Consider the following 13,113-nt stretch of genomic DNA (forward strand, 5'->3'; position numbering starts at 1 on the left):
ATAAATTTTTGTTGTTGTATAGGACTTTATTTCATCTGAAATTAATTTATTTTCATTATTAATATGTGTTTGGTTTTAATCTTTCAAAACATTTATGGATAATTGTCCCAACACTGTTTATTATTTTTTTTTCCATATAAAATAATAAGATCCTTTCTGGCAGTCTTGAAATAACACATCCATAATAAACTTTGCTATTATGACTGTTTCTCAATTTTCAGTTTTATAACAAACATAACATTTGTTCTTGGTGGTGTTATGCTATTCTAGTTTTAATTACTTTTTGTTAAAAATTAGAGCAAGTCTTTTGTCACTGTTTTTAAGTTGACAGTCCTCTTGTACTTTTTCTCAAAAATGTTTTTCAGAATCAACCTTATATTCTTAATTCTTTATTTTAATAATGTAGTCTCCGGAGCAGAGAGGAAGAGAGAATTTCTAAACCTGGGGCTATCTCAACTCCCGTGAAGCATGTAGATGATCACACATCCAAAACAGTGGAAGAAGTTACAGTAGAAAGAAATGAGAAACAAACACCTACTCTTCCAGGTATTTGTAACAAAACACTAAGTTAAAAAAACTTTTTTGCAGTCAGAATAAGGTAATTGCAAGATTTGAAAAGATAAGATGCAGTTATTATTTCGCATGCATGAATTTTTCTGTATTAAAGAAGCATTAGATTGGCTTCAAAATTTTAAAAATAGTGTTTTCTTAAGTGTACCCTTTAAGGCTATATATAAGGACTTAGACTAAGAATCTGCAGGTTTGTAAAATTGGTTGCTCAAAAGATTTTGTTTCTAATGTCTCAGTTTGTCCTCTCACATTCATCTTACTCAACTTAGTAACAAATGTGGATATTTAAAAACATTTTATCAGAGGAATGGTGACTATATTGATGATCTTAAAAGAAAAATGTTTGGATTTTCTCTAATGTTATCTTTGGTTATTCTTCCATAGAGAATCTAGATTTTTTTTTTTTTTTTTTTTCAATTCCTAACAACTAAAGCTATGGAAGCACAAGTGGCCGTGTAACCTGATACTTGTTAAAAAGACTTCAGAGTTTTTAACTGTAAAATATACTCTGATACATGTGGTGTATATGCTCTTCATCAAGTTCTCTAAACTTAATTTTACTGATGAATAATACATATGTTTTGTAGAATTTTTATTGTTATTTCACTAGTTGCTTATATTATCTCATGTTTTGAAAAGTTGAGTCCTTCGCAATTTAAATTTTATTTATTTTTTTAGAACCAAAACCTGTGTATGCTCAAGTTGGACAACCAGATGTGGATTTACCTGTCAGTCCTTCAGATGGTGTCATACCTAATTCAACACATGAAGATGGAATTCTTAGGTAATGCAGTTTTAAAGTTGTATATCTTCTTTGTCTATTATTAAGCATTATGTAGAATGAAAGTTTAATTGCAAATGATATTACACATACTTTTTAAAATTAACATATGACACAATATTATGATTAGGTTATTTTTTAGTTGTACTTGGACACAGTACCTTTATTTTTATGTATTTTTATGTGGTGCTGAGGATCGAACCCAGGGCCTTGCATGTGCTAGGCAAGCACTCTACCACTGAGCCACAACCCCAGCCCTATTTCTTTATTTAACAGTTTCTTACAGATTCACTTAGAGATTAGAGAATAACAAAGGACCTTTTTGGATATATTCAGTGTGACCTACCTAGTTTTATAGGTCAGGAATTCAAAAAGTAAAAATTGTTATCTATTCAGACATTAGAATTTCTATAAGCTTTCTAATGCCCTAGCATTTAAAAGTATATATATATATATATTACTCAATCTCAGCACCGTCTACATTTGGGGCCAGATAACTGTTGTCATGAGGCAGGCAGGGACACTCTCCTAGGCACTGTGACATCTCTGTCAGCATATCTGCCATCTAAGTGCCAATGGCACTCTTCCATTTGTAACAACCAGAATTGTCTCCAGACATTACCAGATGTTTTATGTGAGGGACAGTAACCCCTGGTTAAGCTGTTTTAGATTAGTTAACAACTTGAAAGTAAGTTTGACTGTTCTGTGCCTTTTATTATATTTTATTTTATTAAGTATTTTATACTTAGTGGAATTGAGATAAAAATTTTGTAAACAAATGATATCAAAATAGTTTTTTGTTGTCTCTAGTAAATGATGTGAATAATTGAAATCTTGCAAATTTCTTAAAATGGGTTGGGTTATATCTAGACCCATTTCCCCACTCTCATTTATTTTCTTTACTAAAGAAAATTGTCTTGGTAGCCCAGTACCCAAGTAGGCAGAGAGAGTTTCACAAGTTGTTGGGTATCACACAAGTTTTAAATTGCATCTTTTTAATATTAGCTAATTGATAATTCAAACATTAGCTCCCCCACTCCCACCACCACCATCCCCCTTTTTAAAAAACTTTTTGGAAATTGCTTGAATGTTTTTAAGGTGTAGAAAACTTGAATAAGATTTCAGAGATCTGCTTCTGTGGGAGAGCCCTGAAGAACAATTACCAAAGAGGATTTGAGGATGTGGGCAGGATTAGTAGCTGAGCCGATAAAGGTTTGGTGTTTTATTCAAATCCAGTGAATGGATTTGAGGAAAAAGAGTGTTGTTTGCTTTTTTTCTCTTACAGAGTAGTTGATATAATGCAGATGAAGCAAAGTACAAAATGTCAAGTCACACCTAGCACATGTCACTGTGAGATGTGGCCTGAAGCTGTCCTCTTAACAGTGATTCTCAAAGGCTGTAGTTTACTCAAGGTACAGACTGCACTCGGGTCTACTTTTGAAGCAGTCTGGAGAAGGATTTCCAAGGATCTACAGTCTTAAGGACTTGGAGGAAATGTTTAAAAGAGCTTTTTGTACTGTTGGTTTAGGAAAGGAGTTTATGGGAATGCTTTTGACCTGCTTGGAAAAGTAGGATACCATCACAACCAGGACTCTGACAGTTCTATCATAATAAAGCTGGTAAATAGTTTCAGGCAGGGATCAAGAATGCTACCAGCCGTAGCCCTGAGTGACGTAATCTAAGTTGAGGGTTTTTTCTTTTATGTCTAGTTAATGTTATTTCCTGTTAAAACTGGATCAAAGGTGAATATAAGTTTTAAAAACTAAGGTGATTTTTAAATAGTTGGTCCAAAAGGACTAGAAATATCTCTTTTCTCATCTCATTCATTCATTTGGGGTTTTTAGTTATTTTCTATTAATTTCTAATAGTTTGGTTACTGTTGGTGATTTAGGACAAAGTGAATTCTTTTATACCTCATGTTTAGAATAGAGAACAAGAGGTACAATAGTGTGTCTCTTGGTCAGGAATGTAGAGGTAGTTATGATATCCTAGAAGGAAAATGTAAAGGGTAATTTGTAATTAAGATCTATTTCTTCACAGCCAATTTTAAGGCAAGCTTTAGTATTTGTTTTAAGATGTCCAAGGTGTTAACACTACTCTGATGATAGAGGGATATGCCTGTATCTTTTCCTTCAGTTCTAACAAATAGTGGGTAGAGATTGGATATGGGGCTAATCAAGAAAGGGTAAATGATTATAAGATTTTTATTTTAAAATTCAATGAGTCCTGGATACAGTGGCATACACCTGTCATCCCAGCTACTCAGGAGACCGAGGCAAGAGGATGAAAAGTTTGAGGCCAGCCAGAGCAACTAAGCAAGACCCTGTCTCAAAATAAACAAGGGCTGGGGATGTGGCTCTGTGGTAGAGTGTTCCTGGGTTCAATCCCCAGTACCTCAAAAACTTTTTTTAAAATTAATAATATTAAAAGGGAAAGGAGAATAAGTGAACCTACTCTGAGCTACTGAAAGAGTCTACCAGCTTCAAAGTTTAATAATCACCATCTGTTGAGTGTAGAGATTATAATGCATAGAGTCTGAATTTGACTCTGTATTAGGAAAATTTGTTAATTTGTGCTTCAATTTCTAATTTTATAGAAATGACACTTTCCAGTTCAACGATATGGTGTGGACTGGGATGGAAAGAATACATTTTTTTTAAGCCATTGGGAATGAATCATATACCTAGACTCTTTGAGAGTTGGGAAAACATTGCTTTATAAGGTAGTTTTATAAATTAGTTGTGTAAAACAGTGCTTGCACATTAAATTTAGATAGTCCAAAGTTTACTGTGTATCAGAAAATGAAATTATTAAATCGGATCTTGCATTCTTAACACTAAATTTTATTCAGTGGATTAGTGGTATGTGGGTAGTTTTAGAAATGATGGTCTTTTATTTCATTCTGAATGTGATTTTTAGTATAGCAGTTTGCTGTAACTTTTTAAGCTTCTACTAACTGTTTCAAATGAAATGTTTATTTTAACAGGCCCAGCATGAAATTGGTAAAATTCAGAAAAGGAGACAGTGTTGGTTTACGGCTAGCTGGTGGAAATGATGTCGGAATATTTGTAGCCGGAGTTCTAGAAGATAGCCCTGCAGCCAAAGAAGGCTTAGAGGAAGGGGATCAAATTCTCAGGGTATGTCAGTTGGATCTCTAGAAAAAATAATAAGATACAACAAACCTACTGCCTTGGTTAGTCTGTAGTCTATATACAGCTCAAACTAATTAAGCTTTCAATTAAGAATCTATCAGGGGGGCTGGGATTGCGGCTTAGCAGTAGAGCGCTCGCCTAGCATGCACAGGGCCCTGGGTTCGATCCTCAGCACCACATAAAAATAAATGAATGGAATAAAGATATTGTGTCCAACTACAACTAAAAAAAATAAATATCTTTTAAAAAAAAAGAATCTATCAGGGGGCTGGGGTTGTGGCTCAGCAGTAGAGTGCTTGCCTGTCACGTGTAAGGCACTGGGTTTGATACTCAGCACCACATAAATAAATAAAGGTACTGTGTCCATCTACAACTAAAAAATATTTAAAAAAAAAAAAAAAAAGAATTTATCAGGTTTAACCTGTGCCAGATTAATTACTTCCCATTCCGACATGTGCTCTTGTTTACTGCTATGTCATGTGTTAGTACACAGTGTGGTATTCACTGATATTCATGGAACTGATAAGAAAATAAGTCTTAAATCCCTATAGTACCTACTTGGCAGTCTTTTTTTTTTTTAATTTTTTTGTGGTTGTAGATGAACAGAATGTTCCTATTTGTTTTTTGTTTTTTTTTTTTTTTTTTTTTAATGTGGTGACAAAGATCAAACACAGTGCCTCACACATGCTAGGCAAGTGCTCTGCCACTGAGCTAAAGTTCCTGGCCATACTTGGCAGTCTTACTGTTCAACTAAACAGAATAGCCAGACTCTGCCACAGACCACAACTTGTCAACAGATAATATCAGGTGTTTCTCTCCCATGGGAGAAGAGTCTTTGTAGCAGTCCACATAGCCTCTGGGATTTTTTTTTTTACCCCAAATAATGTCTCAGTCACAAGGAGATACAGTTTATATCAGACAACAATGTAAGCTGCCCTGACTTTGAAACTTCATAGCCCTGACTTTGGAACTTCATAACCCACAAGAAAGAGGATCAGTTATAAAAGTCAGAAAAACCTCTGTTAGATGCAGTCTAAATGGAGTGTTCCTTCTTTTTCTTTTCCTTTGTCTTTTCTCCCCTTCCTCACTTTATCCCTTCCTTCTTTTTTTTCATAAACATGTTGCCTAATGACAATATTTTCTTCGTCTGTCTTCTACTTTTCTTTTTATAAAATATCCAGATCTTCATTTGACTTCTGGTAGATAGCCTGTGTCCCATTTTAGTCAGAAGATAGGTTTGTCAAATGAGAGTTCTTGAACTCACTTTACCTCTCTAACTCCAAGTGTCTTTGCGGCCTCTTTTCTGTTCTTTCTGTTTTCAGCCTACCTCCTGCCTACACTCTTGAATTCAGAATCTTGTCTGCTCTAGAATTTTGTAGTTCATCTTTTTCTCTTTCCCTCTCCTATGGTTCTTCATCCATTTTCCACTGTTTTATTTCTCCTCTTTGCTGTTGACCTAGTTAAAGGAGTGGTTGAGTTCCTTCCCTACTTTACTTTCAGTCATTTTGTTTATATATAGTCTTGCTTTCCTCTTGTCACTACTGCCTTGAATTTTCCCAAGCCATTGCTGACCAATGTCACCTCAGCACCCATTTTTTTTTTAAGCAATGTTTCAATTATCTTAATCCTTGAAATGCTTTCTCTCTTAGATTCTTATAGCAGTGACAACAAAATCTTTTTTATCAGTCTTTTATTCTTTTCCTGCCTTTACTACTCTCAAATTTGGGGGAATACCTTGCTTCTCTTCTGTGATGGTCTTCATCACTCACATGAGCAGCCTACCATCAGAATCTTTTTTTTTTTTTACCCGGGAGCAGTTTCCTGGCCCCTTAGGCTACTGTCTCTGGAATTTTCATCTGTTCTTTTCCTTTGCCTTCAAACATGTCAAAAAGTCAAGGCATCACCTCTGACTTAATGATTTCCACCTGATATTGTTTCCTCCTAATGATATTTATCCTGTTCTCAATCCATATCGAGGAAATTAAACTTTTCTTTCTTTCCTACCTCCTATCCTGTTTTGAAGTAATCAACATATGCATTATTTTAAAAATGTTTCTTAATAGTTTATTTTTGTTTTTATTACAATAGTACATGCTGATTGATTGTTTTGGTTTTGGGTGGTCCCCCCCCCCCCCCGCCTTTTCCTTTTTAATGTGGAAAATTCCCAAAAAGTGGAAGGGAAAAAAAAAAATCTTAAACAATCACAGGTGACATTTTGATGGAGCTTTTGATATAAGTACATATTGACTTGGCAGACATCACATCTGTATTTACAGAGTTGCTGTTACAGGGATGCCATAATTATAGTCCTTTTTTATTATTATTTTTAAAAAATCTCACTTCCTTTTGATTTCTTTTTCACAACTAGTAAAATGTAGGGCTATATTATACATTCATAGAATTATTTAAAAATTTAAAGTGACAGATTTTACGACTATAAATATAAGTTGACTTTTTTGGTCTTAATTAGATGTGTGTGTGTGTGTGTGTGTGTGTGTGTGTGTGTGTGTGTATTGCCTGAAAAGAATTAACCTTATGCATGTTAGGCCAAATGGTTTACAAGGGAGCTACACCTCTGTCCCCACCACATAATCTTTAATGTCAGGATATATTGTGACCATACTCTAAAGAAATTTTTTACTTAGTTTCTGCTTGTTTAAATTAGAGCACACAGTATTTTTTCCAAAATAAATTCTTTCCTACTTAAAAGTATAGTATTTTCAAATTAGATTGACTCAGAAACTGTTTCTTGATAAATAAAAATTTTTATGTTCTTAGAAATAGCCATGCTAACTTATAAAATCTTATTTTGATAGGTGAATAATGTAGATTTCACAAATATCATAAGAGAAGAAGCTGTTCTTTTCCTACTTGACCTCCCCAAAGGAGAAGAAGTGACCATATTGGCTCAGAAGAAGAAGGATGGTGAGATACTGTCAAAAATGGGGGAAAATGAACCTGTGGGAATTTGAGGACTTACCTAGAGATTTATTTTTTATTTTTATTTTTTTAAAATAAATCACTTAAAATTTTGAGATGAATGAATTTGTTAATCTCAGAGGTAACTTCGTTATTTTAATTCTTTTCAGGGCACATAGTATTAACTATGCTTATTAGCAGAACACAGTAATAGGACCAATATAGTTTTAAGTAAAATGCCAACCAACCCTTTACAAAAGTCTATAAGAATAATTCCCAAATCTTGCACTAATGTTTTCCAAGAAATAACTCAAATGTCCCCCTTGTTTGGGGAGGGGATGGGGGATAGTAGAGGATAGGAAAGGCAGCAGAATACAACAGACACTAGCATAGCAATATGTAAAACAGTGGATGTGTAACCGATGTGATGCTGAAATCTGTATACGGGGTAAAAATGGGAGTAAAGTGTGAAATATGATTTATCAAGAACTATGTAATGTTTTGAACAACCAACAATAAAAATTAAAAAAATAAATAAATAAGGGAAAAAAGGAAATATATAAAAGACACAAGAAGTAAAAAAAAAATAAATAAAAAAAGTTTGAATAAAAAAAAAGAAATATACTCAAATGTTTGTTGTTTTACAGAATAACACCTAATATTCTCTGTAATTAAGCAAATATACTTAAATTTAGAATTTGATTTCTCAGCCTTAGCACTGTTGACATTTAGAGCTGAATAAGTCTATCTTTTAGAGGCTGTCCTGATTGTTATAGGATATTTCAGAACTTTCCTAGCCTCTACCCACCAGGTGAGAATGTTACCAGCAAACCTCCCATCTCCCTTCAACATACATAATTGGAGCTTTATAAAAAATATTCCTCCAGATTTTGGCAAACAGTCTCTGAAGTGGGGGGCAAAAATACCCTCACTTGAGAGCCACTTATTTAGAATATGGAAAGTCTATGATGTTTGCAGACAAATTAAATTAAATCAGATAATATAAATAGAAATCAAGTATGTGATTTGAACAAATTGATCTGTTTCTCCACGAAAAAGTAGACATAGTAAGAGTACCCAATTCATGAGGTAGTGGATGAATACCTGAGATGAAGTAGTTAATACAATGCCTGACACATAGTAAAAACTTATCATTTGTTGGATACTGTTGTTTTTGTTGATGTTAATATTTTCACCAGCATTTTAATATAATGTCTTCTCAGACTAATTCTTTATCTCACCAAATATTGATAATGTGTTTGTTTGATCTCTCTTAGTTTATCGTCGCATTGTAGAATCAGATGTAGGAGATTCTTTCTATATTAGAACCCATTTTGAATATGAAAAAGAGTCTCCCTATGGGCTTAGTTTTAACAAAGGAGAAGTGTTCCGTGTCGTGGATACCTTGTACAACGGAAAACTAGGCTCTTGGCTTGCTATTCGAATTGGTAAAAATCATAAGGAGGTGGAACGAGGCATCATTCCTAATAAGAACAGGTATGAATATTTGGATACTTCTCATGAAGTGAATTAAGTAAATGATGATAGATTTCAGTCTCACTGTGAAATTTTGGTAGTGTAAATAAATATTTTTCATTATATTCACCATAGCTATAATTGACTTAGTTATACACTCTTTATTTTACTGTAACTTTGAGATTTAAACTACAAGTGAACCTCTCAGTATTTTGACATTTCATTTTGTTGTCTTTTTCCACATTACTTTTTAAATATCCTTATTTTACTTTTCTCTTGCATAGAGCTGAGCAATTAGCCAGCGTACAGTACACACTTCCAAAAACAGCAGGAGGAGATCGTGCTGACTTCTGGAGATTCCGAGGTCTTCGAAGCTCCAAGAGAAATCTTCGAAAAAGCAGAGAGGATTTGTCAGCTCAACCAGTTCAAACCAAGTTTCCAGCTTATGAAAGGGTTGTTCTTCGAGAAGGTAGCTTGTTTCCCATAGATTAATCTAATATATTTTTATATTAGAATGTTTAACAAAGCAGGGATGGGGTTGTGGCTCAGTGGTAGAGTGCTCACCTAGCATGTGCAAGGTCATGGGTTGGATCCTCAGCACCACATAAAAATAAACAAAATAAATGTATTGTGTACAAATAAAAAACAAAATTAAAAAAAGAATGTTTAATAAAGCAAAAGTATAAACTGTACTATTTTTCATCTTAATTTATCCCCAGCTGGATTCCTGAGGCCTGTAACCATCTTTGGACCAATTGCTGATGTTGCCAGAGAAAAGCTGGCAAGAGAAGAACCAGATATTTATCAGATTGCAAGTAAGTACACTCAAGATTGAATTTAATTAAGATGAACTTAAGTGTATATCTTTACTAATTAGCTCCTCAAAAAGGATTGTTCTGGTCCTTTAATAAAAGTAAAACTTTTTGTGAGAAATTTGTAGTTTTATCTCCTATTCTTTTAATTCGAAAGGAAGCCGTAATGATTGTATCCTTATTCTACCATTTCCCTTTAATAAGAATCACCATTTATGAAACTTTTGACTTTATACGAAAACTGCTTAGCTCACACTTTAGTTTAATCCTCATACTAATATTGCCAGGTGAGAATTAAAATACGCCAAAGTTAAGCAAACTAAGCCTTTTGGTTGTGGTTGGAACCATATCAGTCAGTCTAAACTTGTTGTATGACACCCATTAATGAATGGCAAAATTAGGCTTCTATTTCAATCTTGTTTTGCTTCAGTACAGTGAATTTTAATCATTACACTAACAAATGGTCAAATATGCAAAACATAATAATAAAGCATGAGTAATAATGTCAGTTGTTATTATTGTAGATGTTTGTAGTAAGTAGTATTAAATGTAAATACTGAAGCATACTAAGCTTTGTGCTGTGGTACAAACCTGTAATCCCAACTACTTGGAAGGCTGAGGCAGGAGGATCTCACAGGTTCAAGGCCAGTCCCAGCAGTTTGGGAGAACTATCTCAAATTTAAAAGGGAAAAGGGTATAACTCAGTAGTAGATCCTCTCCTGGGTTCAATCATAATACCAAACCAAAAAAAAAAGTATGTCTGTTAAAACTTGCATTAAGTTTAAATATTATATTTATACTATACACAAAATTTAATAATTTTACTTTTCTGGGTTTTATGGAAAATAAGATTAAAATACTGATGAACAGGTTCATCAGTACTATTTTTTAAAAAATCTTCATCTCATTTTCACAAAATTGCCATATTTGATCATTCTGTTGAAAGTAACAGTCTTAAAATAATTTTTATTCGAGTTCTGCTTACTGCTTGATTACATTAAAAATTTTGATATGTTGCTCATTATGGATCTTTTGCATTCATTTATTTTGATTTTTTTTTTTAAAATACTGTCTCAAAATATTATTTGTTTTGATTACTAATGGTTTTGGGGTACCTCCTTAATTTCGTACCCAAAAGCAAAGCAAGCATCTCACTTCTCATCCTGATCCTGTTAAGAAGCATTTATGTAGCACAGTGGTTCTTAACTGGGTAATGGGGAGCAGAGTGGATGTGTCCCATTTGAGAACTTTTAGCTCTATCTGGAGACCTTTTCGTTTTTACAGTGAATGAGGAGGGGCTTTGGGAATGGGTTTTCTGCTTCCTTTAGTGAGTGGAATTTTCTGCTGCCAAACAGGCCAAAATGCAAATAGCCCCACAACAAAGTATTATTTCAGCATGTCAGTAGTGCCCAGTAATTGAGAAATTCTGATCTAAGCAATATGATATTTTGTGTTTGTCCTATTTCATGAATAGAAAGTGAGCCACGAGATGCTGGAACTGACCAACGTAGCTCTGGCATTATTCGCCTTCATACAATAAAGCAAATAATAGATCAGGTAAGTTATTAAAAGTTGCTATATTTCATTATAAGCTGTAATGGTTTGTTTTTAAGTGGGGATATTTGATGAATTTGAAAGTAGAAGGTAGTTTTCCTAAGATTATTACTGACATACCATAAGAGAAGCCCCCACTGAAAGGCATTTAATAATGATTGCCTTCAAGGGAATAGTGTTATTATAGACACCAAAAAATGATTTTTTGTTACTGCAAAAAAGTATATGATGTTTGGATGTAATTAACAGACTCTTTATATTACATCAGTTCAATTCAAGGTGACCTTAACTTACACAATAAGGGAATGTCAGGAACATTTAATTGTTGCATTTATTTGCTCTCTAACTGAGCACAAATAAATATTGTTGGTTTTCCATTTGTGGGAGGCTAAGTCCTAAAAATATGGTGGTTTAAAGGTTTGGTTTGGTTTTAAAAAGCTAGAAATTGTTTTGAATTAACTTTTGATTACAAAGTTTTTAATATGTACTCCTGACACATTCTAGAACACAAATGATTGTTAGAATTGAAAGGTAGTATAGGATGTGGTGTTTTCTGAAGAGGAAGATTTTTAATTAACAGTGTCTTGTCTCTTTCTGTCTCCAGGACAAACATGCTTTATTAGATGTAACACCAAATGCAGTTGATCGTCTTAATTATGCCCAGTGGTACCCAATTGTTGTATTCCTTAACCCTGACTCTAAACAAGGTGTGAAAACAATGAGAATGAGATTATGTCCAGAATCTCGGAAAAGTGCCAGGAAATTATATGAACGATCTCATAAGCTTCGTAAAAACAACCACCATCTTTTTACAAGTGAGTATATTAAGGCTGCATTTTAGATTAAAATGTCCCAGCTTCAATAGGTTAAAGTGTCATGTCTTTCACATACAAAAACTTATATGATGACCTTTACTTGGAAAGCTTCCCATTATATTAACAGCTGAAAGAAAATGTGTATAATGCCAAAATAGAAATTTTAAATGTTTGTATCCTTTACTACCATCATTTCAATAATGATTTTAAGAAGAATTGACTGAATTTTTCTAACTTTGGGCAGTGTTTTAACATAAAACTACATTGTTAAATTTATTTTCAGCTACAATAAACTTAAATTCTATGAATGATGGTTGGTATGGTGCACTGAAAGAAGCAATTCAGCAACAACAAAACCAGCTGGTATGGGTTTCTGAAGGAAAGGTAAGAAATTTCTTAATACTCTTTTAACCCATTTGATAAGTTAGGTAGATACCTTTAAGTTACCATTGTTTTTTTATGGATCAAGATCTTAGAATAATTTTAGAAAAGTTAGCTTTCATGCATTTATCGTTTGTTTGTAGAGATTATAACTACTGTTTTTAATAGTTGGAGATTCTTAAATTTCCTTCCCTAATGGACTACCACTCCTGTGGGATTCTCCCTTAAAAGAATTCTCAGATGATAATGGAAAACATTTATGACTCTGCCTCTTTCTGACTGAGGAAAGACAACTTTTAACCTGGCTTCATTTTCTTCCTCTGAAAATGAGAGGACTTGGATGACCTAAATGAATGTTTCCTGAAGTGCTGTCCTTGGTGCACACGGGTCAGGACTTGTTCTAAAGGCAAGCAGTGGGTGGGAAATATCACCAGCCCTTATCTCTTCGAGTGTCATGGTAGCCACTAGAGTATTAAAGGTTCCAAAAAGTTTTGTAAATTAAAAAAAAAAAAAAAAGCCTACTTAAAAATATTTCCTTACATTTTTACCTTGGGATTTTTTTTTTCTTCTACTCAGCACCTGCCAACATTCATTCTTACAACATACTGGGGAATATTGAACAAAGCAATAGATCTTTTCTAGCTCTGAATTTT

The 13,113-nt window shown here is 33.6% G+C and overlaps 1 protein-coding gene across 9 annotated transcripts in view; it reads left to right on the plus strand.

The window, feature by feature from the left end:
- Positions 1-13,113, plus strand: part of Tjp1 (tight junction protein 1) — a 228,627-nt gene that overhangs the window by 195,847 nt on the left and 19,667 nt on the right. For all 9 annotated transcript variants that reach the window (XM_027954011.3, XM_071608673.1, XM_027954019.3 and 6 more), the window contains 10 exons: positions 407-546; positions 1,249-1,354; positions 4,338-4,488; positions 7,320-7,428; positions 8,700-8,919; positions 9,183-9,367; positions 9,618-9,713; positions 11,185-11,267; positions 11,869-12,079; positions 12,363-12,463. In XM_027954011.3, coding sequence (XP_027809812.2) covers positions 407-546; positions 1,249-1,354; positions 4,338-4,488; positions 7,320-7,428; positions 8,700-8,919; positions 9,183-9,367; positions 9,618-9,713; positions 11,185-11,267; positions 11,869-12,079; positions 12,363-12,463 — 1,402 coding nt within the window. The remainder of the gene's footprint in view (positions 1-406; positions 547-1,248; positions 1,355-4,337; positions 4,489-7,319; positions 7,429-8,699; positions 8,920-9,182; positions 9,368-9,617; positions 9,714-11,184; positions 11,268-11,868; positions 12,080-12,362; positions 12,464-13,113) is intronic.

The sequence above is a fragment of the Marmota flaviventris genome, chromosome 2 (assembly GCF_047511675.1).
Source record: "Marmota flaviventris isolate mMarFla1 chromosome 2, mMarFla1.hap1, whole genome shotgun sequence".
Classification (NCBI taxonomy): domain Eukaryota; kingdom Metazoa; phylum Chordata; class Mammalia; order Rodentia; family Sciuridae; genus Marmota; species Marmota flaviventris.